At 36.4% G+C, this 24,225-nt stretch overlaps 2 protein-coding genes across 2 annotated transcripts in view; one reads left to right on the top strand and one right to left on the bottom strand.

Annotated features, from left to right (window-relative positions):
• The first annotated feature begins 650 nt into the window (after window positions 1-650).
• Window positions 651-11,036, top strand: ggt1b (gamma-glutamyltransferase 1b). Its single transcript, XM_053516372.1, has 12 exons — window positions 651-1,101; window positions 2,441-2,571; window positions 6,219-6,308; window positions 6,502-6,694; window positions 6,949-7,109; window positions 7,268-7,417; window positions 7,714-7,850; window positions 8,063-8,250; window positions 8,434-8,561; window positions 8,730-8,842; window positions 8,998-9,111; window positions 10,264-11,036. Exons 1-12 carry the CDS (start codon window positions 869-871, stop codon window positions 10,408-10,410), a joined length of 1,785 nt encoding a protein of 594 aa, XP_053372347.1. The 5' UTR covers window positions 651-868; the 3' UTR covers window positions 10,411-11,036.
• Window positions 11,037-11,122: 86 nt separating this feature from the next.
• Window positions 11,123-24,225, bottom strand: part of ggt5b (gamma-glutamyltransferase 5b) — a 32,607-nt gene continuing 19,504 nt past the window's right edge. The window contains exons 2-13 of the mRNA XM_053516373.1: window positions 23,633-23,760; window positions 21,957-22,052; window positions 20,797-20,992; window positions 19,575-19,735; window positions 19,438-19,475; window positions 19,245-19,353; window positions 18,993-19,123; window positions 16,837-17,021; window positions 16,662-16,753; window positions 15,111-15,223; window positions 14,254-14,364; window positions 11,123-13,415 (exon numbers count right to left, since the gene is read on the bottom strand). Of these exons, the coding sequence (XP_053372348.1) occupies window positions 13,269-13,415; window positions 14,254-14,364; window positions 15,111-15,223; window positions 16,662-16,753; window positions 16,837-17,021; window positions 18,993-19,123; window positions 19,245-19,353; window positions 19,438-19,475; window positions 19,575-19,735; window positions 20,797-20,992; window positions 21,957-22,052; window positions 23,633-23,760 (1,507 nt within the window). The 3' untranslated portion in view covers window positions 11,123-13,268. The remainder of the gene's footprint in view (window positions 13,416-14,253; window positions 14,365-15,110; window positions 15,224-16,661; window positions 16,754-16,836; window positions 17,022-18,992; window positions 19,124-19,244; window positions 19,354-19,437; window positions 19,476-19,574; window positions 19,736-20,796; window positions 20,993-21,956; window positions 22,053-23,632; window positions 23,761-24,225) is intronic.

The raw sequence follows: 24,225 nt of genomic DNA, 5'->3' as shown, positions 1-24,225 counted from the left end.
GAGAGGGGGATCAAGCCATCCAAAGGGAAATCCACAGTGGGGAAGAGAGGGGGGATCACGCCATCCGAAGGGAAATCCACAGTGGGGAAGAGAGGGGGGATCACGCCATCCGAAGGGAAATCCACAGTGGGGAAGGGGGCCACCATGCCGTCTGACCTGGAATTAGATGGTCGTAATCTATTTTTTTAAATAATTTATTTGCCTTGGTTGCTTTACTCCTCTCTTGTTCTGGCTGACTAACAGTACAGAGACGCTGTGTGCCGATTGCATATAATTATTAACGTCAATGAACACTGAAATTTTAACAACATATGAAAGGTAAAATAAGATAAAAAGAAAAGTGTGAAAATGTGCTTGGCAAAACTCCCTAAACAAAACATTGTGTAAGTTACAGGTACTCATCCAATTAGGAAAATAGGAAAAATTAATAAAAGGCAATACATTTTGGAAAGTAGATTTTTATTAAATTTCCTGTGGATAAAGCTCATTTAGCCAGAAGACAGAAAGCAATAACCCAAATTATAAAGTACAGAATAACTAAAAAACTTAAATTCACATCGATTATAAATTGGATATTTTTTTTATATCGACTGAAACATGAGCAAATGACATTGTATTGTTTAGACTTCAGCAGGCGCACAAACCTGTCCTAAGTTAATCTTCCATCGTGACTGGAGAAAAACAGCTCAAGTCATTTTAACATTTAATCCATTTTAGTTTCCTAATGTGTGTAAGGTGTGAAGCGTTCAAAGGTGAAACATATAATGATGCAGCAGCCTGTAACTATGATAAAAAGCGCCATAACTCGGGGATTAGCTTTCTAGTCTTGGGTTAAAGTTTAACTTCACTTTAACAGAGTGAAGTACAAATGTGGTCAGTGCTACGGTCTCGGGTTTTTCAGGCTTCTGTGACACTCGTTACATTCAGGATGGTGCAGAAGTCAGTGGTGGTGGGTTTGGCGGTGCTGCTAATTGCTGCAGTTGGGGTATTTTTGGGTGTTTTCTTTGGATATAGGGGTAAATTTTCACCTGTCGTCAGTGAGAAATTGTACAAACATGCCGCTGTAGCAGCCGACGCCGGGCCGTGCTCTGAAGTTGGCAGGTGAGAGCTAAACATATACACATACTGTATAGTACACAGATTAAATAACAAGAAGTCCTGTAAATGGATTCTCTCCAACATGTTCTTATCCATTATGTCACACGAAGGGCTTAAGGGGAGGAGTGTGGACTGGAAAGCAGAAGTGATACATATAGAATAAGCATTTTTCCTTAAATTTTTCTTATTTTTTTATCACTTTTCATTCACATATGTCATCCAAACATGTTATTTTACTTTATGTTATACATATAGTACAGAAAATATGTCAAAGAAGCTACTTCTGAAGTTTATGCAACATGGAAGTGACCAATCTTGCTTGGCTAAAAATTTCAAGATGCTAACTTTAGTCATCTCGAGCTCAGTGGTTAAGGCATTGGACTACGGTTCGGAAGATCCCAGGTTCAAACCCCACAACCACCAAGTTGCCACTGTTGGGCCCTTGAGCAAGGCCCTTAACCCACAACTGCTCAGATTTATAATGAGATAAAAATGTAAGTCGCTCTGGATAAGAGCGTCTGCCAAATGCCTAAATGTAATTTTCGAGAGATGATTTTTTTATGGTAACCAAAACTGGCTATTTTTCAACATTATACTGTCTTGCTTTAAAAAAAAAAAAAAATTTAATGCAAATTATTCATATTTCTTTATAAGTATTGATACTAAAATTGGTGTTAGCTTTTAGAAGAATATAACCTGTAAAAATGGTTACTTAAATTAAAGCATTCCAGCCTTGGTTAAAAGCTTAAAAAGCGAATCTGTAGTGTCTGTAACCGCAACCCTCAAATCATTTTGCGATATCTCAACATCTTTTAATTTTGGAATAATCAACTTTTTCAGGTTCGTGTCTTTTCATGTGAAATCTAAATTGGCCTTCTGTTTTTTCTGAATGACATTTTAGATCATTAAAAAAAGATTTGAATTTCAAAAAACAGACACTACATACAGTAAAAGAGATGAAATTGTATTTGGCAAAAGTGTTTTTTTTTAGCTGATAAAAATAAAAAAGTGTACGCATATTTACAAAAAATTAAGCATAAATCGGGAAATAAGAAGCATTAAATATTATGAAAAATGGTGTTTATATAATCCTGTCTGAAAATTCACTTTTTCACCTACAGTACAGTAGAGTAGGTGCGACACTTTTTAACACCAATGCCATGTTTAACTGTTCGGTCTTTACATCATAACATGATTATTTGACTGTTTCTTCGGTGTCTGTAGTTTTTTAATGCTAACCCAACCCCAAGGAAGAAAAGTATTATTATAGTAGTTATTAATATTAAAATATGTGTGTGTGTGTGTGTGTGTGTGTGTGTGTGTGTGTGTGTGTACGCTTTAGAGACATACTCCAAATGGGTGGTTCTGCTGTAGATGCAGCAATTGCTGGACTGTTGTGTGTAGGTTTGATGAATGCTCACAGTATGGGGATTGGAGGTGGCCTGTTCCTCACTATCTACGACGCTAAAAAAGGTACATATACACACACAAACACAGAGAATAAATAATCCTCTTTTCCACTGACCTCACATCTTACACAACACCATACTCACACTAAAACATCCCTCATTTAAATGATAATGCCTCCCAGACAGGAAGTTAGACTTCAACTGCACATAGACAGCTACAAATTATGTAACGTCAAATACACAATCATAGACAATATGATAATAAAATGCTTGAACAAAGTGAAATGGAAAATGTCCACTGAAAATGGAGTTAAAATACAATAAAATAAAATATTACACTAACAATACAATTTAGCTATAAAAAAAATCTAAATTAAGTTATAAAATGTAAAGAATAAAATATACAGTATACATTAAGATTGTTAGTAGTTAAATATATAAACAAAATGTAAAGAAAAAATGTAATTATTCAAAATATATTTAATTATAAAAATATAAAACATATAAATATAAAGCATGGAACTGTAAAAGTGTTTCAACAGCAGTGTGTTGTCCATGGCCTGAAGTGGTGTATTAACAGGAAGGTACAGTATACAGTAGGTACAGTGTGTGTGTGTGTGTATGTACGTACGTGTGTCATGTGAGCAGTTACGATTGATTAGTCTCATTCTCTCGTTACTGGCGTTCAGGAAGCCGAGGCGCTTCCCTGACAGCAACAGAGAAAAGAGTCCATTGTGTGGATGGCTGAGGTCCTTTACTATCTTGCTGGCTTTGGTCCAGCAGCGCTTGCTGTGAATAAAGTGTAGGTCAGGGAGGTCAGTGTGGAGGATACACTCAACTGATTGGTCACTGCTGTTCCCAAACCAGGTCATCGCTAATGACACTCGTGTGAGCGCATACTAACGGAATCACTGCTGTAAAGTAAAACAAACAAACAAATGACCCAGCACCTTACCTTTGAAAAGAAGCGTGACAGAGCAGTGTTTCTGTGAGCAGAGAGAGTGTGTGACCTGGCACGGTGTCAAATTACGCGCACACACACATAACAACAAAGAGGGAGAAAATGTTTTTTTAACCTCTGTAATGAGACTTTCTTTTGCTTTACACGTGCGCACACACGTGTTATAAGAAACAGTACATGCGTGCTGTACACACGCGCTTATAAACACAAAATAAAATATGTTTTACACACACACACGTGGTCACAGTGTTATGGTAAACAGTACACGTGTGCACGGATGTTGATCATATCAGTGAGAGATACACACTAAGCAGGGGAGACGATTTAACCACAATTCCGCAGCACTAGAGAGAGAAAAACCGTTGGCTCAGTTGTGATCACGTGATGCTTGGCGTCAAAAGAAGAAGCGCATCTGTGATACATGATACTCGGTACTCGTAAACCAGGACTTGCTCGTTTTTCAAGTCAAAATTTATTAAAAATCTTTGCTCGTCCTGCGGAACACTTGCAAACCACATAATTTGCAATCCGAGGTTCCACTGTATAGACATGCAGTAAAATAAAAAGTATTGGCACAGTGGCATAGTGGTTAGCCGTGGTTCAATTGTCACCTTGAGTATGTGTCCGTGCATGGAGTTTACATAGTCTGCCGTCTGCCCAGCTTGGGGGGTTTCCTCCAGGCATTCCAGTTTCCCCTTGACAGTCCAAGACATTCGGATTAGGTTAATTGGCATTTCCAAATTGCCTGTAGTGTTTGCCCTGCAGTGGTTTGGCACACTGTCCAGGGTGTAACTCATCTTGTGCCTAAAGTCTCCTGGGATAGGTTTCAGGCAACTTGTGACCCTGTACAGGATAAGCACTACAGTGGGGCAAAAAAGTATTTAGTCAGCCATCAATAGTGCAAGTTCTCCCACTTAAAAAGATAAGAGAGGCCTGTAATTTTCATCATAGGTATACCTCAACTATGAGGGACAAAATAAGAAAAAGGGCCAGCCACATTTCATCTTCAATGTCCTTGCTGATGGAAGGAGGTTTTTACTTAAAATCTCATGATACATGACTCCATTCATTCTTTCCTTTACATGGATCAGTCGTCCTTGTCCCTTTGCAGAAAAAGAGCCCCAAAGCATGATGTTTCCACCCCCATGCTTCACAGTAGGTATAGTGTTCTTTGGATGCAACACAGCATTGTTTCCCCTCCAAACACAAAGTTCTATTTTGGTTTCATCCGACGCTTCTGGATCAGCCTAATGCTCTCTAGCAAACTTCAGATGGGCCTGGACATGTACTGGCTTAAGCAGGGGGACGTGTCTGGAACTGCAGGATTTGAGTCCCTGGCGGCGCAGTGTGTTACTGATGGTAGCCTTCATTACTTTGGTCCCAGCTCTCTGCAGGTCATTCACTAAGTACCCCCGTGTGGTTCTGGGATTTTTGCTCACAGTTCTTGTAATCTTTTTGACTCCACGTTCTGAGATCTTGGCCATAATGGAGCTTGGAGTGTGATTGTTTGAGGTTGTGGACAGGTGTTTTTTATACTGATAACAGATGCCATTAATACAGGTAGCAAGTGGAGGACAGATAAGCCTCTTAAAAAAAAAGATACAGGTCTGTAAGAGCAAGAAATCTTGCTTGTTTGTAGGTGACCAAATACTTATTTTCCACCATTCTTAAAAAAATCCTACAATGTGATATTCTGGATTTCTTTTTTATGTTTTACTTATACTGATGCTGTCAGACCCACCCACTATCTCTTCACCCTCTTATACATCTATATATTGTACACTCTGAACATTAAGGACTGCTTCTGAACTAAGGTTCGAGTAGAAGAACTCGAGTGTCCTGCACAGACCCCTGACAAACCCCCACTCAACTGGACCTTTGAGATAAAGTGTAATTCAGGCTGCACCCCAGATCTCCTAAAACAACATCAGTGTCTGACCTCACTAATGCACTCGTGTGTGAAAGAGCAAAATCCGAAAGCCTTCCCAGATGTGCTGTTATTATAACAGCAAGGAAGTTTTTAAAAACACCATATGGATGTGATTTGCTGCTTGATCTTCTGTCAAAACTGCTGTAATTGAAAATAAATCAACACCAAGCAGCATAGAGAATTTAACATTGCTGCAGTGTAATATACAATTACAAGAAGATTTTATTAGAGAAAACTCCACCCATTTAGTGTAAATGATTGCTTCTATTGTATCTACTTAGGTTTAGTTGGCATCATTTCATCAGTAAAATTATTGTAAAAAGATTCGACCAAATAGTTTTCGAAATGATGTGTTTCAAAGCTACTGTATGCAAGCGAAATGTATTGGTATTTGTGATCTTCTCATGTTTAAATATTTAATTTTCATTAACCCTCACGCTAGATTCATGAAGCTCATATTACAGAAAGTTCACTTTTCCACACCTCGAAGAGTTTGGCTGTGTATGTGAATGTTGTAGGTCCTAGGCTTATGTAACAGTCATATATGAATATTGCTTGATTGTAAAGAAGGCTGAATAAACAGTGAGGGTCAGGAGTCTAAAGGATTTTTTTTTTTACCATAAGTTAACACAGTGGTCATTATACTGACTGCCTTTATTGCTGTATCTGTTTAATCGTCCCCTTATACAACATGAATCATTTTTTTTTTTTTTTTTTACATTTTTGGCAGAAACAATCCATTTTCATGTACAGTAAACTGGATTTTTCAGAATCTTCCAGAAATTGGACTCTTTCTGATTTTTTTTCTGTTTTCTAATAGGACGAGTGGAAACGATTGATGCTCGTGAAATCGCGCCGGCTAACTCTTCTCGGGACATGTTCAGGAACAGCACCGATCTTTCTCAGAGAGGTATTTATAAAATGTTTGTGTCATTTAGGACCTAGTCTTGAGAATCAGGATTTAGCTAACAGACTGGCCTCATCACAAGTTTAATAGGACAAAGTAGGAGGGAAATGGTGGAGTCAATAATAATAATAATAATATTAATAATAATAATAAAAATAAATGTAAACAGTTTCTGGTAAAGTTGCTGTGTGATTAGGCGGCCTTTCCATCGCCGTTCCTGGTGAACTTCGAGGATATGAGCTGGCTCATCAGCGTCATGGAAAGCTGGCATGGAAAGACCTGTTCACACCGAGCATCAAACTCGCAAGGACTGGATTTCCTGTAGGTACAGCCCTCGCTGGAGCCATTAACCAAAGGAGAAGCATTATTCTCAATGACGCGAATTTATGGTAAGTGTCTACTTTCTGTTTTCTTACTGACCTCCAACTGCATGTTTTACTGTTATGTTTCAATTTGATCTTTTGTATCTCAGTTCCATATTTTATGTCTTACTTTTATGTTTTGTGTCTCAGTTGCATGTTTCGTGTCGGGGTTTGATTTTGGTTCTATGGTTTGAGTCTCTGTTCCATGTTTTGCATCTCAGTTTCTTGTTTTGTGTCTCAGTCCTGTGTTTTGCGTAACAATTCTGCATTTTGTGTTTCAGTTCTGTGTTCTGCAATAAAAATGGAGGTATTTTAAAGGAAAATGACACTATCACCTTCCATAAGCTGGCAGAAACCTATCAGCAGATTGCAGAGGAAGGGGCAGAGGCTTTTTACAATGGGACAATTGCAGAAAATCTTGTTAAGGACATTAGGAAAGCAGGTAGGTTTCTGTAAACCCTGACACCACAACAGGAAGCAACAGCTGGATTCCTCCTTTGATCTGTCACCTTTCAGCTTTTTGAATCTTATAAATATATGAAATTTATGTCTGATATTGTGTGTGTGTGTGTGTGTGTGTGTGTGTGTGTGTGTGTTTAGGGGGCATTATAACGATTGAAGATTTACTAGATTACACGCCAGTGTTGAATGAAAATCCCCTAAAAGTACCAGTGGGTGAATTTACAATGTTTGTGCCAAACGCTCCATCCAGTGGCCCCGTTCTCACCCTCATCCTCAACATCCTGAACGGTGAGAACTCATCTCTCTGACAAAAGCAGCCACTTAAATCACAATCGTAAAAATATTACTTTTACTGATTTTCTCCATCTCATGGTCATTCCTGGACCATAAATCTAAGAAATAAAAAAACAATATCAATAACACATATATTAAGATCCTGTGCCCATACTGTACATGTATGACCATGTGAATCTGCATGAAAACACAGTAGACTATAATCTGGTGACATTTTTGTTGGCTTCAAGAGAATAACCATGTGCACATCTAGATCAGTGTTTTTGTCTTTGTCTTTATTCCCTCTACAGGTTATAACCTCAACAAAGACAGTGTTTCCAACACAGAAAAGAAAATTCTCACATATCATCGTATAGTGGAAGCTTTCAAATTTGCGTATGCTAAACGCAGTGTTCTGGGAGACCCCGAATTTCTAAATATCACTGACGTGAGTTATGACAGAAGTTCTCGAAAAATGCTCATAGTTACTGTAAACACACACACACACACACACACACACACACACACACACACATATATACAAAAATATTAAATTTTGAGCCACTCTAACAGAATTAATAATAAAAAGTAAAATTTTGTAAAGCAACAGTGAATGTTGTAGTCATATGCTTTCTTTACTTTATCGCATTATGTTTCCAGTTTATCCAGACCATCACATCTAAAAGCTTTGCAGATTTAATCCGGCAGAAAATTACAGACAACACAACACATAACGAGAGTTATTACGAACCCCAATATTTTCTCCCAGAAAATCATGGGACGTCTCATATTTCTGTAGTGGACGCTGATGGAAATGCTGTTGCTGCAACCAGCACTATTAATCAGTTGTAAGTGGTCAGAATGCATGATTCTATCTATTTATCTATCTATCTATCTATCTTTCTATCTATCTATCTATCTTTGGTTGTTCTGCGTTCATATTCATATTTTATAAAATATATATTTTTGCAATAATAATTATAACAATAAAAATCACAATACATTCTGTATCCTCCTTTTTGTTTTTATAGTTTTGGCTCCAAGGTCATGTCCCCATCTACTGGAGTGTTGTTAAATAATGAAATGGATGATTTCAGTTCTCCTCTGATAGTCAATGGATTCGGTGTTCCACCTTCACCTAATAACTTCATTGTACCATGTAAGTAGACTTTTGTCTTAAGATCGCCTTACTAAGTGTGGAATCATATTTAATGATATTTTACTTTTGAGATGTTATGGTACTTCAGTGAACCTGACATGAATAAATGAAAAATACGTAAAATTTTCAGGATATTTTTTTCTTATTGCATATGATGTTTATTTTTAGATAAGCGGCCCATGTCGTCTATGTGCCCAACAATCCTGTTGGATAAAAATAAAAAGGTTAAACTGGTAGTTGGGGGATCAGGCGGGACAAAAATAACAACATCAATTGCGAAGGTAAGTTGTTTTAAAAGTAAGTTAATAAGTAAGGAAGAAAATCAAGAAGGAAAGAAGTAAGAAAGGGGACTAAAACTGTAAAAACCTGTCACCAATTTTACAGTTAAACTGATATTTATTTATTTATGTAAAGAAACACATTTGTTTTTTTTAAGGTCATTTTAAACTCCTTGTTCTTCAAATATGATCTGAAGAAAGCCATTTCCGATCCCAGACTTCATCATCAACTCAGCCCAAACTTCACTGTGGTAGAGCCAGGGTTTGATACGGTGAGTGAAATCAAACATTTATTACTAGCACTAATGAGCAACTGTATTTTCTATGTCTATACATGTCCACTGTGGAAATAAACATTTCATAAAGGTCACACCACATACGTATATAACAATATGAATAAACATTATAAATATGATTTACAGTGTGATTTTTATTACTGCCAGAGAGAAAACAAAAATAATGCAAAATAGCAATAGCAAAAAAATAAAGAAACTGAACCATGTTCATCTTCAAAGGAAAGCCGATGAAGCACAATGTAGAGTAAAGCTGAAAAATGAGGAATCCAGTCATGCAGTCAACATTTCAGTTCATTTATTTCATGTCTTGGCCCCATAGACTTTGCTTTGTGAACAAGGGTATTGTCATGCTGGAATTGAATTGAATTGAATTAGATTGTCACAAAGCAGCTTTACAGAAAAAAAATCTGGGTATATATTGTGTGTTTTTTTTGGCAAATGCATAGATTTATAAATGTTTACATTTATAAGGTTTATCCGTTTATCCCTAATGAACAAGCTGGATGGTGGCAAGGAAAAACTCCCTGAAATGGCATGAGAAGGAAACCATACGAGAAGCCTCAAGGTCCTCAATTGGGCAATACAGAACAGATTTGGGCTGAGCCTGTTAGCTAAAGTAAAATTGTAAAACATTCTCGACAGGTGTGTGGTTCTACCTTTCTGTCATCAGTTTGGAAAAAGCCCACATACGGAAGTGATGGTCAGGTATAGATATACACTTTTAATGAAGTGTGTATTACAGACATGCATGGAGGGGAAATTTTTTTTTTTTTTTTTTTAAACATCTAAATAGAGTGATAAAGAGCTTTGTGGAATTAGATTGTTTGATTAGATTTTATTTTGACTTGTCGATTTACTTAACATTTAATAATAAAGATTTATTGATTCGTTTTGTGACGATTTCTTAATAAGAATAGCAGGTTTTAGAATGTTCATATGCTATTTAACAGTATGTTTAAAAACATTTAATGGCAATGGAATTCAAGATGAATTTTAAAGACAATAAAACAAAAATACATTTTATACATTGATACATGTAAACATTTATATTGTCTTGATAAATGACCTTCCTTCTTGTTTATATGTAAACACTATATTCAGTGTGCATAATTGTGTCTTCGTGTATAGGCTGTAACAGATGGGCTTGTTAAGAAAAATCATGTGATTGAGAAGTTGACCTCAATGGGCGCTGTGGTTCAGGCCATCCTGCAAAAGGAAAACGGTCTATACGCTGAATCTGACCCTCGAAAAGGAGGATACGCTGCAGGATACTGACAAGCCTCCTTTTGTTCCTGTTTATTTATCTGTAATTGTCTTATTATCTGTTTAGATTTTGTAGCTTTAGTAATATTAAAATGATCAGACTGTCATGTGACCTCAAGGAGATTGACATCATAGATTGGTCATAGTTATGATGTTGCAGACTGTAAACCGTAAGTTTAAACCAGACATCTGAATCATGTCTTAGCATGTGACTTAACAAATTAAAGATAAAAATAAATGTTATAACCAATGGTGGGCAAAGTACAAAAAGGCAGTGTTTGAGTAAACGTAAATCTAACCCTGGTAAAAATTACTCAAGTAAAAGTCATCTATTTACAGTACATGTCTACTTGAATAAAAGAACAAAAGTACTCACCTACGAATTTACTTAAGAATTAAAAGTACACGGCATGTTTTAGCTTACACTGGCTTTTTTCATAGTAAAACAATTGCATGCAGAAATGCCTTGCAGGAATTTAGTTAAAGAAGTAAAAGTACAGATATTTGCTGTACAATGTAGTGGAGTTAAAATAGAAATATCCTTAAAAAAAACACTTAAGTAAAGTACAGATATGTGCAATATGTACTTAAGTACACTAACAAAGGAAATGTACTCAGTTACCTTCCACCTTTGGCTATAACCTGTAATAATTAAGACAGATTGAATTCTATCTCTGATTTGTAAAAAGTATTTATAAGCAGATTATGTGATGCACAAAACAGGTTTTAAAAATGATAATTTTATTACACATCTAAAAACACACATATGTCTGCAGATTGTTCCATATACTGTTACACAACACACACATGTACATCAATCAGCCATAATAATAACACCAGTGCCAGGTTAACTGAATAATGCCAATTATCAATTATACATCAGTAAACCGATGACAACATCATAGGCACCCAGGCGTCACCCATACCTGTGGGGACCGAAGGTTAGCTCACTGCCTACTTCCTGGTGCCAGACACCAAAGCGCACCTCCAGGGGGCTTGTGGAGTCGTGCCCTGAGGGAAGGAAACCTACACCATATTAAGTATAATGTGTTGGGTTTTATTATTATGGCTGATCAGTGTATGCCACTTAAGTCATAACAGATATAACCTACAATAAAACAATGGTTGTAACAATTTTAGTGCTGGTATTCATTTCTGGTTCTCATTATTTATGCTTTATTCTTTTCCTCTAATGGTCTATTAATGCTATTTTAAGTCAAGAGTAACATTGATGTAATTGGACACACACACACAAAACATGAAGATATGAATATAAAGATATGAATAATGTGTCCTGCTAAATGGCAAAAAAAAAAAACATAATACATATATTACATACATACAGTATATATATATAGTAAGTGTAAAAATCAGTACAAAAGCTATAGGGTTACATCACTGTTGTAAAAATATACAAAACAGTTATATATCATACTATATGATATATATCAAATATCATACTAAGGATAACGATTCTTGAAATAGTCTAAATAATATCACATTTACATTCACTTAAGGCACAGTCTGCTACTTTGGCTCAGTTGGGTTTATTTATTCCTCTGTGTGATTTTTTTGCTTTTCATAGAAAACTTTCTTTTGTGTAAAATTGTTAACGTTTCTAACCAGGTCTGTATGATTAATGTATATTAGTTGAGACATAAACTGAACAGAAACTGTTGCTTGATTTTAAGACTAGTTCTTTATAAACATTTACATACGTCTAGTCTGTTACTGGACTGACAACGGGAAACTCTCAGGGAAATTCCGGGCATTTTTGGTTGGTAATGCAGTGCTGTGTAAAAGTCTTGTGCCACCATGTATTTGTTTATATTTTATTTCCAAAGAACCAGTCGTAATGTACTGTAGTCTTGAAGCTCCCTGAAGGCTTTTTGGCTCTCATCTGTAATCCATTCCTTGTACCTGACCAAATATTAAGGAATGTTTTCACACGTCTAGTCAACTAGTCCTACAGTATGTCTAAATAAGGGGTGGCTCAAGTCTTGGGTCATAAAACCCCAATATAAAATTAAACAGTTTGGTGCCAAGAGAAATATATATTTTTGGAAAGTCTGGAATTCCTAGCTACACTCCTGCTTTTTTTTGCTTGGAAAATGCAGATCCATGTTTGTTTTTTTTCTTATTTATTACACAAAAGCAAGAAAACCACTAGAACACAAGGAGTGACCATTTTGTGTTATAAAACAGCCAGTTGTTTCTATGGCAACAGCTGGCAGCTCGGAGATTCTAGGTACTACTGTATGCATTAACATGTCATTTTTACCGTTACTGTCCTAATGTATTAGCATGATATACATAACCAAAGAACATCAAAGAACCCCCCCCCATGCCCCCTCTCCTGAGTTTTTGAAGTACGTACAGCAAGAGCTTTACTTTTTTTACAGCATAACATCTAACTAACAAGCATTGCGAAGTCTTGCCAACTCTTTGTGTGATTATCTTCTGAATATTGCAGTGACTGAAAGTGTACTTTTGATCTTTTTTGTCTCCTGGAGTTACCAAGTGCATATGATTAATGCCCCGCTTACTGTACAACTTAGATTTGTACTGGATTCATGTCTTAAGTTTTCTGTTACAACTGAATAGTCATGATTGATTACCTGATTAAGTAAAAATACATGTAAAAGATCTGTGCCTTATTATGTTCCAGTAAAATCTTAACCCGGATCCCTGTATTAGTCTGCTACAATGCATTAAATTGTCCATTATAGTAAATAAGCATTGGGCAGAGATTTACAGTACAATACAGAGAGCAGCTTATAATATAGGCCTGGTATACTGTAATCTAGATCCTCTACAGTAACACTAAAGAGCTGTAAGTTAGGGTGTGAGTTAAATCTGCTCCAGTGTGATCAGTAACCTGATGCTTTTCCGTGTTTCCTACTATCAGAGAAAGCAGTGATGCAGCCGTTTTCTTTCATGATGCCGTTCACAACGTTAAAGGAAAATCTGGGTTCTTTCACGGTATGTCTGAAACTCTGCATGGCACTCTTCATCGACTGTAAAAGAGAAAGAACAGCAATGGTGAAATAAAATTGAAACAGAACATCTTATTTATGGGTGTTTAGGTTAAAAAATAGTTCCATTACAATTAAGCATGTCTTGCTAATATTCAATATGGGATATTTTGGACATGGCAAAATATTCACTTCTCCAGAATTCCATGCAGGAGATGGCTCTCTAATTAGGCAGCATTTTTAGGCAGCATCCACTTTAAAATCAAGAGAGTGTGTTATTATCTTCATTTATTTTTAGTATCTTATTGTAGGTATATGTGAAAGATTTGCACTGAACAAGAGCCGCACATGAAAAGCTCAAATTTTCTTTATTTTCTAAAGTATTTTATTTAAGAAGTATTTTTACCTTTTAAATGCTGGAATTTTATTGGTAAGAAAGTGCTGATGAATTTTCTATAGCAGCACAACTTCTGGTTTTTATTAAAGCCCTTATTTATGGAAGGAGTCTCCAGTTCATGGCAGTGCCTTGTAATAGCCAGTTGTATTAATTTCAAAGAAAGAAAAAATGGAGAGGATGGTGAGTAAATGATTGTTTATAAAGTAAGTGATTACAGAAATGAATTAATTTTGTGGATGGTTCATGACATTAAATATAACTATAAGTGCTAAAGTTTTATATAAGAAATTTTATTTTTGGTAAATTGCTGAAAAGTCCTTCTGGAAGCCTAAAGATCTATTCCTCAAGACTACATTAAAAATACAAGAAGGTCTGTCTCTCTGGAGGCGAATTGTAAAGAGATAAGGGACGTCTCCAGACTTTTGCACAGCACTGGATGTACAGTATAATAGCGCAAAGGAACTTTGCTGAACTCCTACCTACCTCATTAAACCCGTGTTCAAACGACACAGAATTATCTGCATTGACATAAACCACTTTGTCCTTAATGGCATCTTCCAGGTTCATCCCAAACCACAGTTTGTTCATTATTGCCTGTATAAATACAGATGTGAGAAAAAGAGGAAATTACCATTTAACAAAGAATAAGTATGAAAAAAAACATGAAGATTTTTACAACATTTATCAGCTACCTCTTATGATGTCACTTAAAGAGTGATAATAAAGACGACTCTAGTCTAAAATTTGTAATTAAATCACTATAAAATAATTTACACAATTATATAATTGTGCATGCACTTTCCGAAAATATACACTCTCTCTCCTGAGCCTGTGCCCTTACGGAAAAAAAAATATGTCAATACATTGTAAAATATAATGCAATATATTAAATAATACATTTCTTTATATAAAAAAACTTGCGGTTTTATGTATTAATACTGTATATTGCAATATATGTATGGACCATGTATAAGTATTTATTGAAGACAAAAAACATTATATTTATACTTATAATTGTTTTATTGAAAGATTATTGAAACTTTATGCATGTTTAAGAATTATACACACACTTTTACTTTGTCGGTGTGCTGATTAATGCCTATAAAGTCCATTTTGTTATGAAATGAATGGACTATCCTACGATTCTACTGTTGTTATTATTATTTATAAATAATAATATTTATAATATAATTTATAATCTATAATTGTTATTTACTGTACTTATTGTATACTGTTTTATAATTATTAATATTATTATTTTTATTATTATTATTATTATTATTAATAATAATAATAATATTATTATTATAATGTCTGTGTGAGCTTGGCATATGGTTTACCGTGGCCATGCCGGTGATAATCTGACTTCCTCCAGATCCTCCAATAATGAGGACTTTCTCTCTGTCCTTTGAGTGGATGATAACAGGAGACATGGAGGATGGGGGCTGTTCACCTACAGGCACCCAGATACAGATTCATTAAAATAATAATACCTAGCATAATATAAAATGCTGTAATCTGGTTACTACAAGAAATTATAATGAAATATAAAATGTTGTAAATAAGAGTGCAACCAAGTGATGGTGTGTGGGTTAACTGTCCAGGAAACAACAGGCCTATATACAGTACCTTGCAAAAGCATTCATTCACACATTACATGTCCGTACCATGAGCGTAAAATAATTTTTATGGGGTTTTATGTAATAGACCAACACAAAAAAGCACATTATTGTGAAATACAAGGAAAATGATTTTTTCAAATAAATCTAAAAAGTAAGGCATGCATTTGCCTCAGATTCTCAATTGGATTTAGGTCTGGACTTTGACTGGGCCATTCAAACACATTAATATGCTTTGATCTACACCATTCCATTGTAACTCTGGCTGTATGTTTAGGGTTGTTGTCCTGCTGGAAAGTGAACCTCTGCCAAAGTCTTCTGCAGACTCTAGCAGGTTTTTTTCTAAGATTGCCCTGTATTTAGCTCTATCCATCTTCCCATCAACTCTTACCAGCTTCCCCGGCACTGCTGAAAAAAAACCACCCCCACAACATGATGTTGCCACCACCATGCAGTGTTAGTTTTCCGCCACACACAGTGTTTTGCATTTTAGGCCAAAGAGGCCTAATAGGCTTAAAGTTTGGTCTCATCTGACCATAGAAACTTCTTCCACATGTTTGCTGTATCCCCCACATGGCTTGTTGTTGGTAGGTTTGCAGTTGTGCCATGCTCTTTCCATTTTCAGATGATGGATTGAACAGTGCTTAATAAGATGTTCAAAGCTTGGGATTTTTTTTTTAATAACCTAACCCTGCTTTAAACTTCTCCACAACTTTATCCCTGACCTGTCTGGTGTGTTTCCTGGGCTTCATGATGATGTTTGTTAACTTGATGTTTGACAAACCTCTGAGGGCTTCAGAGAACAGCTGTATTTATACTGAGATTAAACTACTAACAGGTGGATATTTACTAATTAGGTGACTTCTGAAGGCGATTGGTTCCACTGGATTTTAGTTCGGGGTATCAGAGTAAAAGAGGCTGAATACAAAATCATGCCACACTTTTCAGATTTGCGTTTGTAAAAATTTCTGAAAACCATTTATTATTTTCAATCCACTTTACAATTATGTGCCAGTTTGTATTAGTCTATCACATACAATCCCAATAAAATGTACATTTACATTTGTGGTGTAACGTGACAAAATGTGAAAAAGTTCAAGTGGTATGAATACTATTGCAAGGTACTGTAAAAGCAAAATAAGCCAAAAAGAGCAGATCGATTGCAGAGTAAAATGAGTTAACAGGGTGTGTATGTGTAAGGTAGTGCTGATTATTACTCTTTTACTGTTATTATAATCATAATAATTGTTGTTGGACTAGACAGCAGTGTACCTGCAGAGAAAGAACTGGATCTTCCGCAGAAATCCGCCAGCTCGTTATTAAGTATGATTCCCGTTTTAGGAGAATAGACACCTGATCCAAAACTGAACACAGAAAAACACATATTTAGGCAAACATTACAATATATTAGAATCTGATAATCTTAGTGTGTAAATGGAGTACTCACAAGTAGTTGATGGTGCTGGTGACAGAAACAACCGAGCCATCGCTCGCTAGGACAGAAACATGAGTTGTCCCAAACCGGTCAGTGCCGGGGGTGATGTTGTAGTAAGACGGCGGTTGTGCATAGTTGCTGCTTTTGATCATCGATCTAATGCGTTCAACAAAGCTGGAATCCATCAGATGGTCTGCCTGAAACAGAAAGCAAATGTTAAGGGATAAACAAATAAAATAAGCGAGAAACATGAGTAGGAAGTTATTAAGAGACTGAAGTAAACAGTCAGGAAACTACATGGAGAATAAATACAAGACAAAAAGAGCAAAAATACGTAACCAAGATAATCAAAAAGATTTGAAAATAAGCTAATAGCAAACGGTCAAAATGACAGGGTGATAACTATAAGTCATTAGGACAAAGAGATTTCATGTCTAAGCTGTTTTTTATTTGTTCTTGCCCAGACAAAAAGTAGGTTTTAAAAAAACAGATTATAAAAACCTATTCACTACATGTTACAAAACCAACAGCCTTGCTACAGTACATGCCAAACATCACCCGAGGCAGAATCTGGTTTATTGTATATTGCAAAATTAAGTGCAGAACTCATACAGTATACTGTACCAGCTTGTTTACCTTTACCACATTCCTGAACTTTTTGACTAGACCATGCTAATCCGTACTGAATGGAAAGTCTTTAAGGTTCTTGTTCGGGCAACTTTGTGACCAACTTTCGTTATCTGTGGCCTAAGGAATTGTCTATGGTTTACTAATTTTTTTTAATGTACCATGTATGTGCCAAACTCTCGCTGAACTGTCCAGGACTATCTACTGACTGTCACACCTACAACATGTCAGGATTTGCTATAAACTATTTGCAAATCCTCACCTGTGATCAGCAACCTGGATTCCTGTGTTTTGTACATGTATACCCGTGACTACAAAAGCGACTGCACAAACCTTCACACGAATTTATGCAGTGTAGTATCTATTACAGGATACTATCTAGGAATTAGTGCAAAAGATTGCATTTACCTTTGTCCCATGTATGAAAGAGCTTAATGAAGGCTCCAGTAGTGACAGCTCAAGGTGCATGAATACTGTATGCATTTTAGTTGGGGTGCCCCTACTGTTTTTTAAGCCCGAATGTAGTTTATATCCCTCATTGCCACCATTAATGGTGTGCTGTCAGTTTTTAAGAAATCTGATCAAAGAATTTTCCAAAAGAGGCTCCAAAAACTCTAATGGGGTTTGTAAAGTGGACACATACTAAAAAATATGCCTTCAGACTACATTCATGAAACTGCCATACTGCATCCATTTTTTGAAATACACACATGAAACTTGACCGTCATGTTTAACGCCTACTGTTTCAACAATCCAAAAAACTAGGCTCTATTTCCTACAGTTCCAGAGGTACTGTATAACCAAAAGTAACACAGGAGGGCAGTTGGTTTTGAAGTTTATGCTTAATGTATTGTCTGTGCCTATAAGTTTTAGGTGCAGGGGGGGAGGAATAGTTGTAGCAAGTGGCACAAGCCATGCCCCCCCTCCACTTACACATATGCATTTTCAGCAAAAAAAATATAGAAATTGGTCATATTGATAATATTATTGGTTGGCTGGAACGGATTATCTGCATTAACATTATTCCCTATGTGAAAATGCGTTTCGCATTACGTAATTTCACCTTTCGCAGAGGTACCGCTAAATATAATTGATAATCAGCGTTATTCAATTCACTTGGTGGTGGCGCTGGTGTTCCGGCTGATTGGTGTATATTATTTATATAGTAACAGCTGATACACAGGGACATGTTTAGCAAATGCTCAAGTGGAATATTTCTTACTTAGCCTGGTTAAACAAAAACTCTGGTGCTTCAACCTGCCCATTAAGATGGCTAATTAGTTTATAAATTGTTTACTCCGAATGGGGCAAGCAGGAAAATGAAAACAATACAAAGACAAAGCAAACAGAAATGTGTGATAAAGCAGTGCTGACTGGGTATTGGGTGTAACAGGGAGCAGACTGGGACAGAGTATCCACATGTTGGTGTGTTGGTGAATGTATCAGGATGTACGGTGTCAGCATGTCCATAAATCATTTCAGTGACCTGAAGTCCATGCACACACTCAAACAATCTACTATCTAAAAGAAAATGTGCTTACTTTGAGTTGGCTGTGCTGCTGGTCTCTGATATTGTTCCTCTGTCCGTTTGCAAACTTTAGCGTTTCTATGTAGTTATGAAGTGTCTGTTTCCTCGCCTCACCTTTCACAGACGATGGTGAAAGTCCAAAACCTGCAACACACACACACACACACACACACACACACAAATTGTTTCATTTTTCCTCTTATGCTATTTAAATTGATATTTTTTTCAATTGTTTTTCATCTTTGGTAATTTTAATTAAACTAACCCTCCATGACTTTGAGGATGAAGCTGAGTATAGGGCCTGCGAATGGCGGGGGAGGGGAATGCATTGTAAAATTACCCAACTGAACCGATAATGCCTCAGCAACAATCACCTGAAAACACACAATCGCACACTTAATAAACACATTTCAAAGAACATAAGATGACCCCAGTAAAACACACACCGGCATTCTCACCTTAAAAGACTTTAGATCCTCTAGTGACAATGATCCACCTGAGAAACACACACAAATTAAATAACTTAAGTGGTTTCCATATCATTTCCTTGTATTCCATTTGGTGTCAAATGTCCCATTTAAATCTGATACTAAACCTGATGCTTTTACATCTTGGACTAAGTCTTGAGCGATTTTTCCTGTATAAAAAGCTTCGGCCCCATGTTCCGCAATTATTTCCAGAGTCTCTGCGAGTTTGGGGTATCGTAGTATATCACCTTTGCCAAAAACGGTCTTATTCTTATGGCAAAATAGTTCACTAGAAGAACAAGAAACAAACAAAGAAAACAAAGGGAAAAATTAAATACATATCAACTGCCTGATTCAAGGCTAAAAAGCCAAATAAACAGTATATGTTTCCTAATACAGGTAGTTTCTGACTTACGGAGGAGTTCCATTCCTGTAGCATGTTCGTAAGTCGGATTTGTTCTTAAGTCTGACAAAGTGAGTCAGTGACAACTCTGACACGAATACAGTATACAACGTACAACATACCAATCCACTAGACTAAATTTCTATTCATTTCCACACACTGCCATCATGTGGCCAAAAAACGTAACTGTGCCTAGGGAAATGAATCTCATACTGTAAATCTGGAGGGGAAATCAGGACACCATTTCGTCTCAGAACTGTTTTCATTCATTTGTCCCGCACCCCCACTCTCACACACATACAATATACCGGACTTAAATATTGGTATCTGGTGCACTGCAGTGTCTATTTTTTGTTAATACACTTCTGCGATTTATTTGCATCTACGAATGTTTGTAGAACCAGGGTTCGTTAATTTTTGCAGAAATGCGTAACGCTAATGTTCGTAAGTCAGGGACTACATGTATGAGGCTGATGAGATTTTCTCACACAACAGATGGACGATGAATGTAAACAAAGCTGCTTTATTCATGCATTTCCACTTAACATGATCCAAAGCCATAATTCTTCAGTCAGCCATGTGGAACTCAACCTATCAAACCAGACACAGGTACGAGAAACCAGGGCAGTTCGGAAAACTAGCAAGAAATGTGGAAGAAGACACTGCGGTTGGTCAATTGGATTTGCAAATGAGTGAAGATAAGCAGAAAAGTGAAGCAACACGTAGAAATTAAGAAGAAAGAATAAACTAGAAGAACTAGAATAATTACAGAAGTTTGAGTGTATGAGTACATGCATGTGATTGCGTGTGAGTGTGTACCCATATACTGTGTATAATCTGGTCACAAAGCCTGAATCCCTCTGATGTCTGAAAATTCTTGTTTATTTTTCATCTGTGTTTATGAATTTATCTGTATGTGTGTATGTACAGAATGTGGTTCTCTGTACCATAGTGATGTTTTAGTCATCAGTGTACTGATATTTGGGTTGCTGAGAATTTTGACAAGGTATTCAGGAACAGGAAAGCCGTCTCTGGCCAGGGTGATGACGGGCAGGAACAGTCGTCTCCATGGCAGTTTACCAAACTTTTTATGAGCAAATTCATAACCACGCAGCTCTCCTGGAACACCAATCCAGTCTGGACCTATGCACACAGAATGTAAGATATATTAACACAGGTCCTGAACAATGTATTCTGATCGGCTAACATGAGAGTGGATCTAAACCGTCTATCCATTTTCCAGTTCTTTCAGACCCCCAGCAATCCTACACAGGATAAGTGGTATACTTCATGGATGGATGGATAGATGGATGCATGGATGAAACATAAAAGTACTTTGTATGGATCTGTGGGTTTGGCCCACTGCCAGAAATGTCATATCTCACGATTAGATCTTGTGTGTTTAGTTTAGCTAGAGTTTCTGTCTTTCAGTGGATGAAACATTCTGTGTTATGGGTATCAGGTTTCCGTATGGAAATATATCAGCCCATGAGATATCTTGACACTTTACAGCAAGCATAACAATGTTTTAAAAGATCAATTAAATTGAGATCTGGGGAATTTGGAGGCTAAATCAACAACCTAAAACTCTTTGCCTGCTAGGCTTCATACACAACAAGGTGTGATGCACAGAGCGCTCTGACACCTTTCCATTACAGCCAGCATTAACTTTTTACAGCAATCTGTGCTACGTGATTGATGACAACATGGCTTTTGGTCCCCATAGACATAGTGTAGATGATCCCTATGTGACCATGATCCTGTCACGAGTTTACTGGTATATAATAATTGATCATTTGATGTTAATGTCATATGCTGTTGATATTACGGCTGATAAGTGTATAACTGATAATGTTTAAAACGAATCTATTACACTCTGAAACACCACTTTGTCTCAATTACAGTATAAAAACCTTCCAGCTAATTTAACATATCAATCTATCTGTTTCTCTACCAGTACAGAACAATGTCAACAATATAACTGTTTTTTTATTTTAAACTATTAATCCATTTAATAATCATTTTCATCACTTACTGAATATCCAGTATATTATCACACCTCTAACTAAACTGATAAAAAATAGTAATTGAATTCAGATTGACCTACCAACTAGAAATGCCCAAGATTGGGGACATTTGCTCAGCAGGTTTGGTGAGAAGCTTTTAGGGACCCTTTCTCTTGAGTTGATCACAGTCACGTCACCTAAAAAAAAGATAATGATAATGATGATAATGATGATGATGATGATTATTATTATTATGCCCAGTGTCCCTCTGGCATATACATTCCCTTCCAAGACTGTTGGCCAATTCTTTTGTTTTTGCTATACTTAAAACCCAAGAAAGAACTAAAGTAAAGAAAATAACACTTAATATTTGGTTGCATATCACTGGATTTATACCGAACTGTTGCATTCTTCTTTTTTGATAGTATTTCAGGCTTTTCCTTCAGCCTTTTTTTTACTTCTTGATTATTCTGGGGGTTTCTCTTCTCAGTCTCCTATTCAGAAAGTGAAATGCATGACTGACTCGGCCAGTCTAAAACCTTCACTTTTCCCCCATGATTAAGTCCTTTGTTGCGATACCAGCATGTTTTGGGTCATCATCTTGCTGTTTGATGAAGTTCCTCTTAAAATGATGGAATGCATTTCTTTGTAAATTGACAGGAAGAATGTTTCTGCTGACATTTTCTTGCAACCATCACAAGTTTCATCACCAAGAAAGAAAAGCAGCCAAGCGAGCCCAAGCAATTGCACTACCTCCAGTGTGCTTGATAAATGCACTCTTTTGGTATGCCCTAAAGCAGATACCATCTTTCCCTATCTCCCTATTTTTGTATTTCAGCATTTCCATTTCTTTTAATAGAGGTTAATCTTGGTTCCAAACATCTGTGGCTTATGTCAGAAGGTTTGCCTTAATTGGTGAGTTTTACAGCTGATGAGTGGTTTGCATCGCCTCTATATTTCTAGTGTGATAACTTCACCCCTGACATTTGAAGGTTCTTGGTAATCTGTCTAATAGAAACTCTCACAGAAGTTTCTGTTATCCCCTGCTGTTGTTTTCCTTGGCTAACCTTTTAGACATTGAGTTTTTAGGACATTCCAAATAGTTGTATTAGCTGGGCCCAATGCTTGTGCAACAGCCTTGAATGACTTTCCTTTCTCTTTCAGCTTTAACATGGCCTGCTTTCATCCTATAAACAGCTCTCTGGTCTTGATGTTGGTTTATCCTTTTTGTAACAAATGATGTCTTTACAGCTGAAACCCAGGAGGACAAAGAAAGAGTAGACAATGCTTCAGGGCAAGTATTTTGTCAAATAAATCAATCTAGCAGAAAACACCAGGGTAAAAAGCATATCAGGTCTAATACTTTTGATCACTTGGGGGAAATAGGTAGATAAAGTTGCCTAATACTGTAGGTAGGTGTAAATATCAGGAATTATTCTATTATCCCATCTTTGAATCTCAAAGCCAAATGTCTTTAGTGCATAGGAAGAAATGCCTTTGACATTCATTCATTCACAGGAGACTGAGACATTTTTGCTGTAAAAGCTAAAATGTGTAGCTAAAAGGTTTCCAAGTTTAAGGCCATAAAGAGACAATAACAGTTCCTTGACCAGGTCACAGTTCCTGATACAGGAAACACACTGGTGTTGGTTAATTATCACAGTTTCCCTTCTACTTTTCTTTGCTTGCTTTCCTTTTGCCATCTCGGAGCTGATTAGGACAGAAACCAAGTAGGTGACGTGAATAAGTTTGAACTGAAAACAATAATTAAACATACCATCTTTGCTCATGATGGTAAAGATGGAACCTCCTCCAATGCCCATGCTCTGAGGATTAACTAGTGAAGTGCATAGCAGTGCAGAAATAGCAGCGTCTACTGCCGAGCCACCTTCTAACAGAATGTCCCTAAAAAACACACACATTTTTATAATGATTACTCAGTGTTACAGTATACAGGACAGTGTTAATAGCAGTATCCGTTAACAACTTTCCATAGACAAAGAGGACAACATGAATGTCGGAAAATATTGCACATTGCAACATTATGGAGTTTTGCCTCATGAAAAATGTGGAAGTATTATTTTCTTTAGTTTTAAAACTTTAAGAGTTTAAAGTTTAGTTACCCTTCAGATTATCATGGTTTCTTTTATATGCACAAACTTAAGGTACAGTATAATCACAGCAGGAACAAGATCAAACTGTCAGGAATATCCACATTCACTTTAGATGGGTTAGCAATTAAGTAAGAAAACAGTAATTACACAATTACGCAATACCAAATTGTAAACTTGAAAAGGATAGACCATTCTGCTTCAATTTAAATATAATCAGTAAATTATATATATATATATATATATATATATATATATA

Source organism: Clarias gariepinus, chromosome 17, assembly GCF_024256425.1.
Source record: "Clarias gariepinus isolate MV-2021 ecotype Netherlands chromosome 17, CGAR_prim_01v2, whole genome shotgun sequence".
Classification (NCBI taxonomy): Eukaryota; Metazoa; Chordata; class Actinopteri; order Siluriformes; family Clariidae; genus Clarias; species Clarias gariepinus.
Note: the sequence above shows the minus strand (reverse complement) of the source record. Positions and strands in the feature narration are given on the sequence as shown.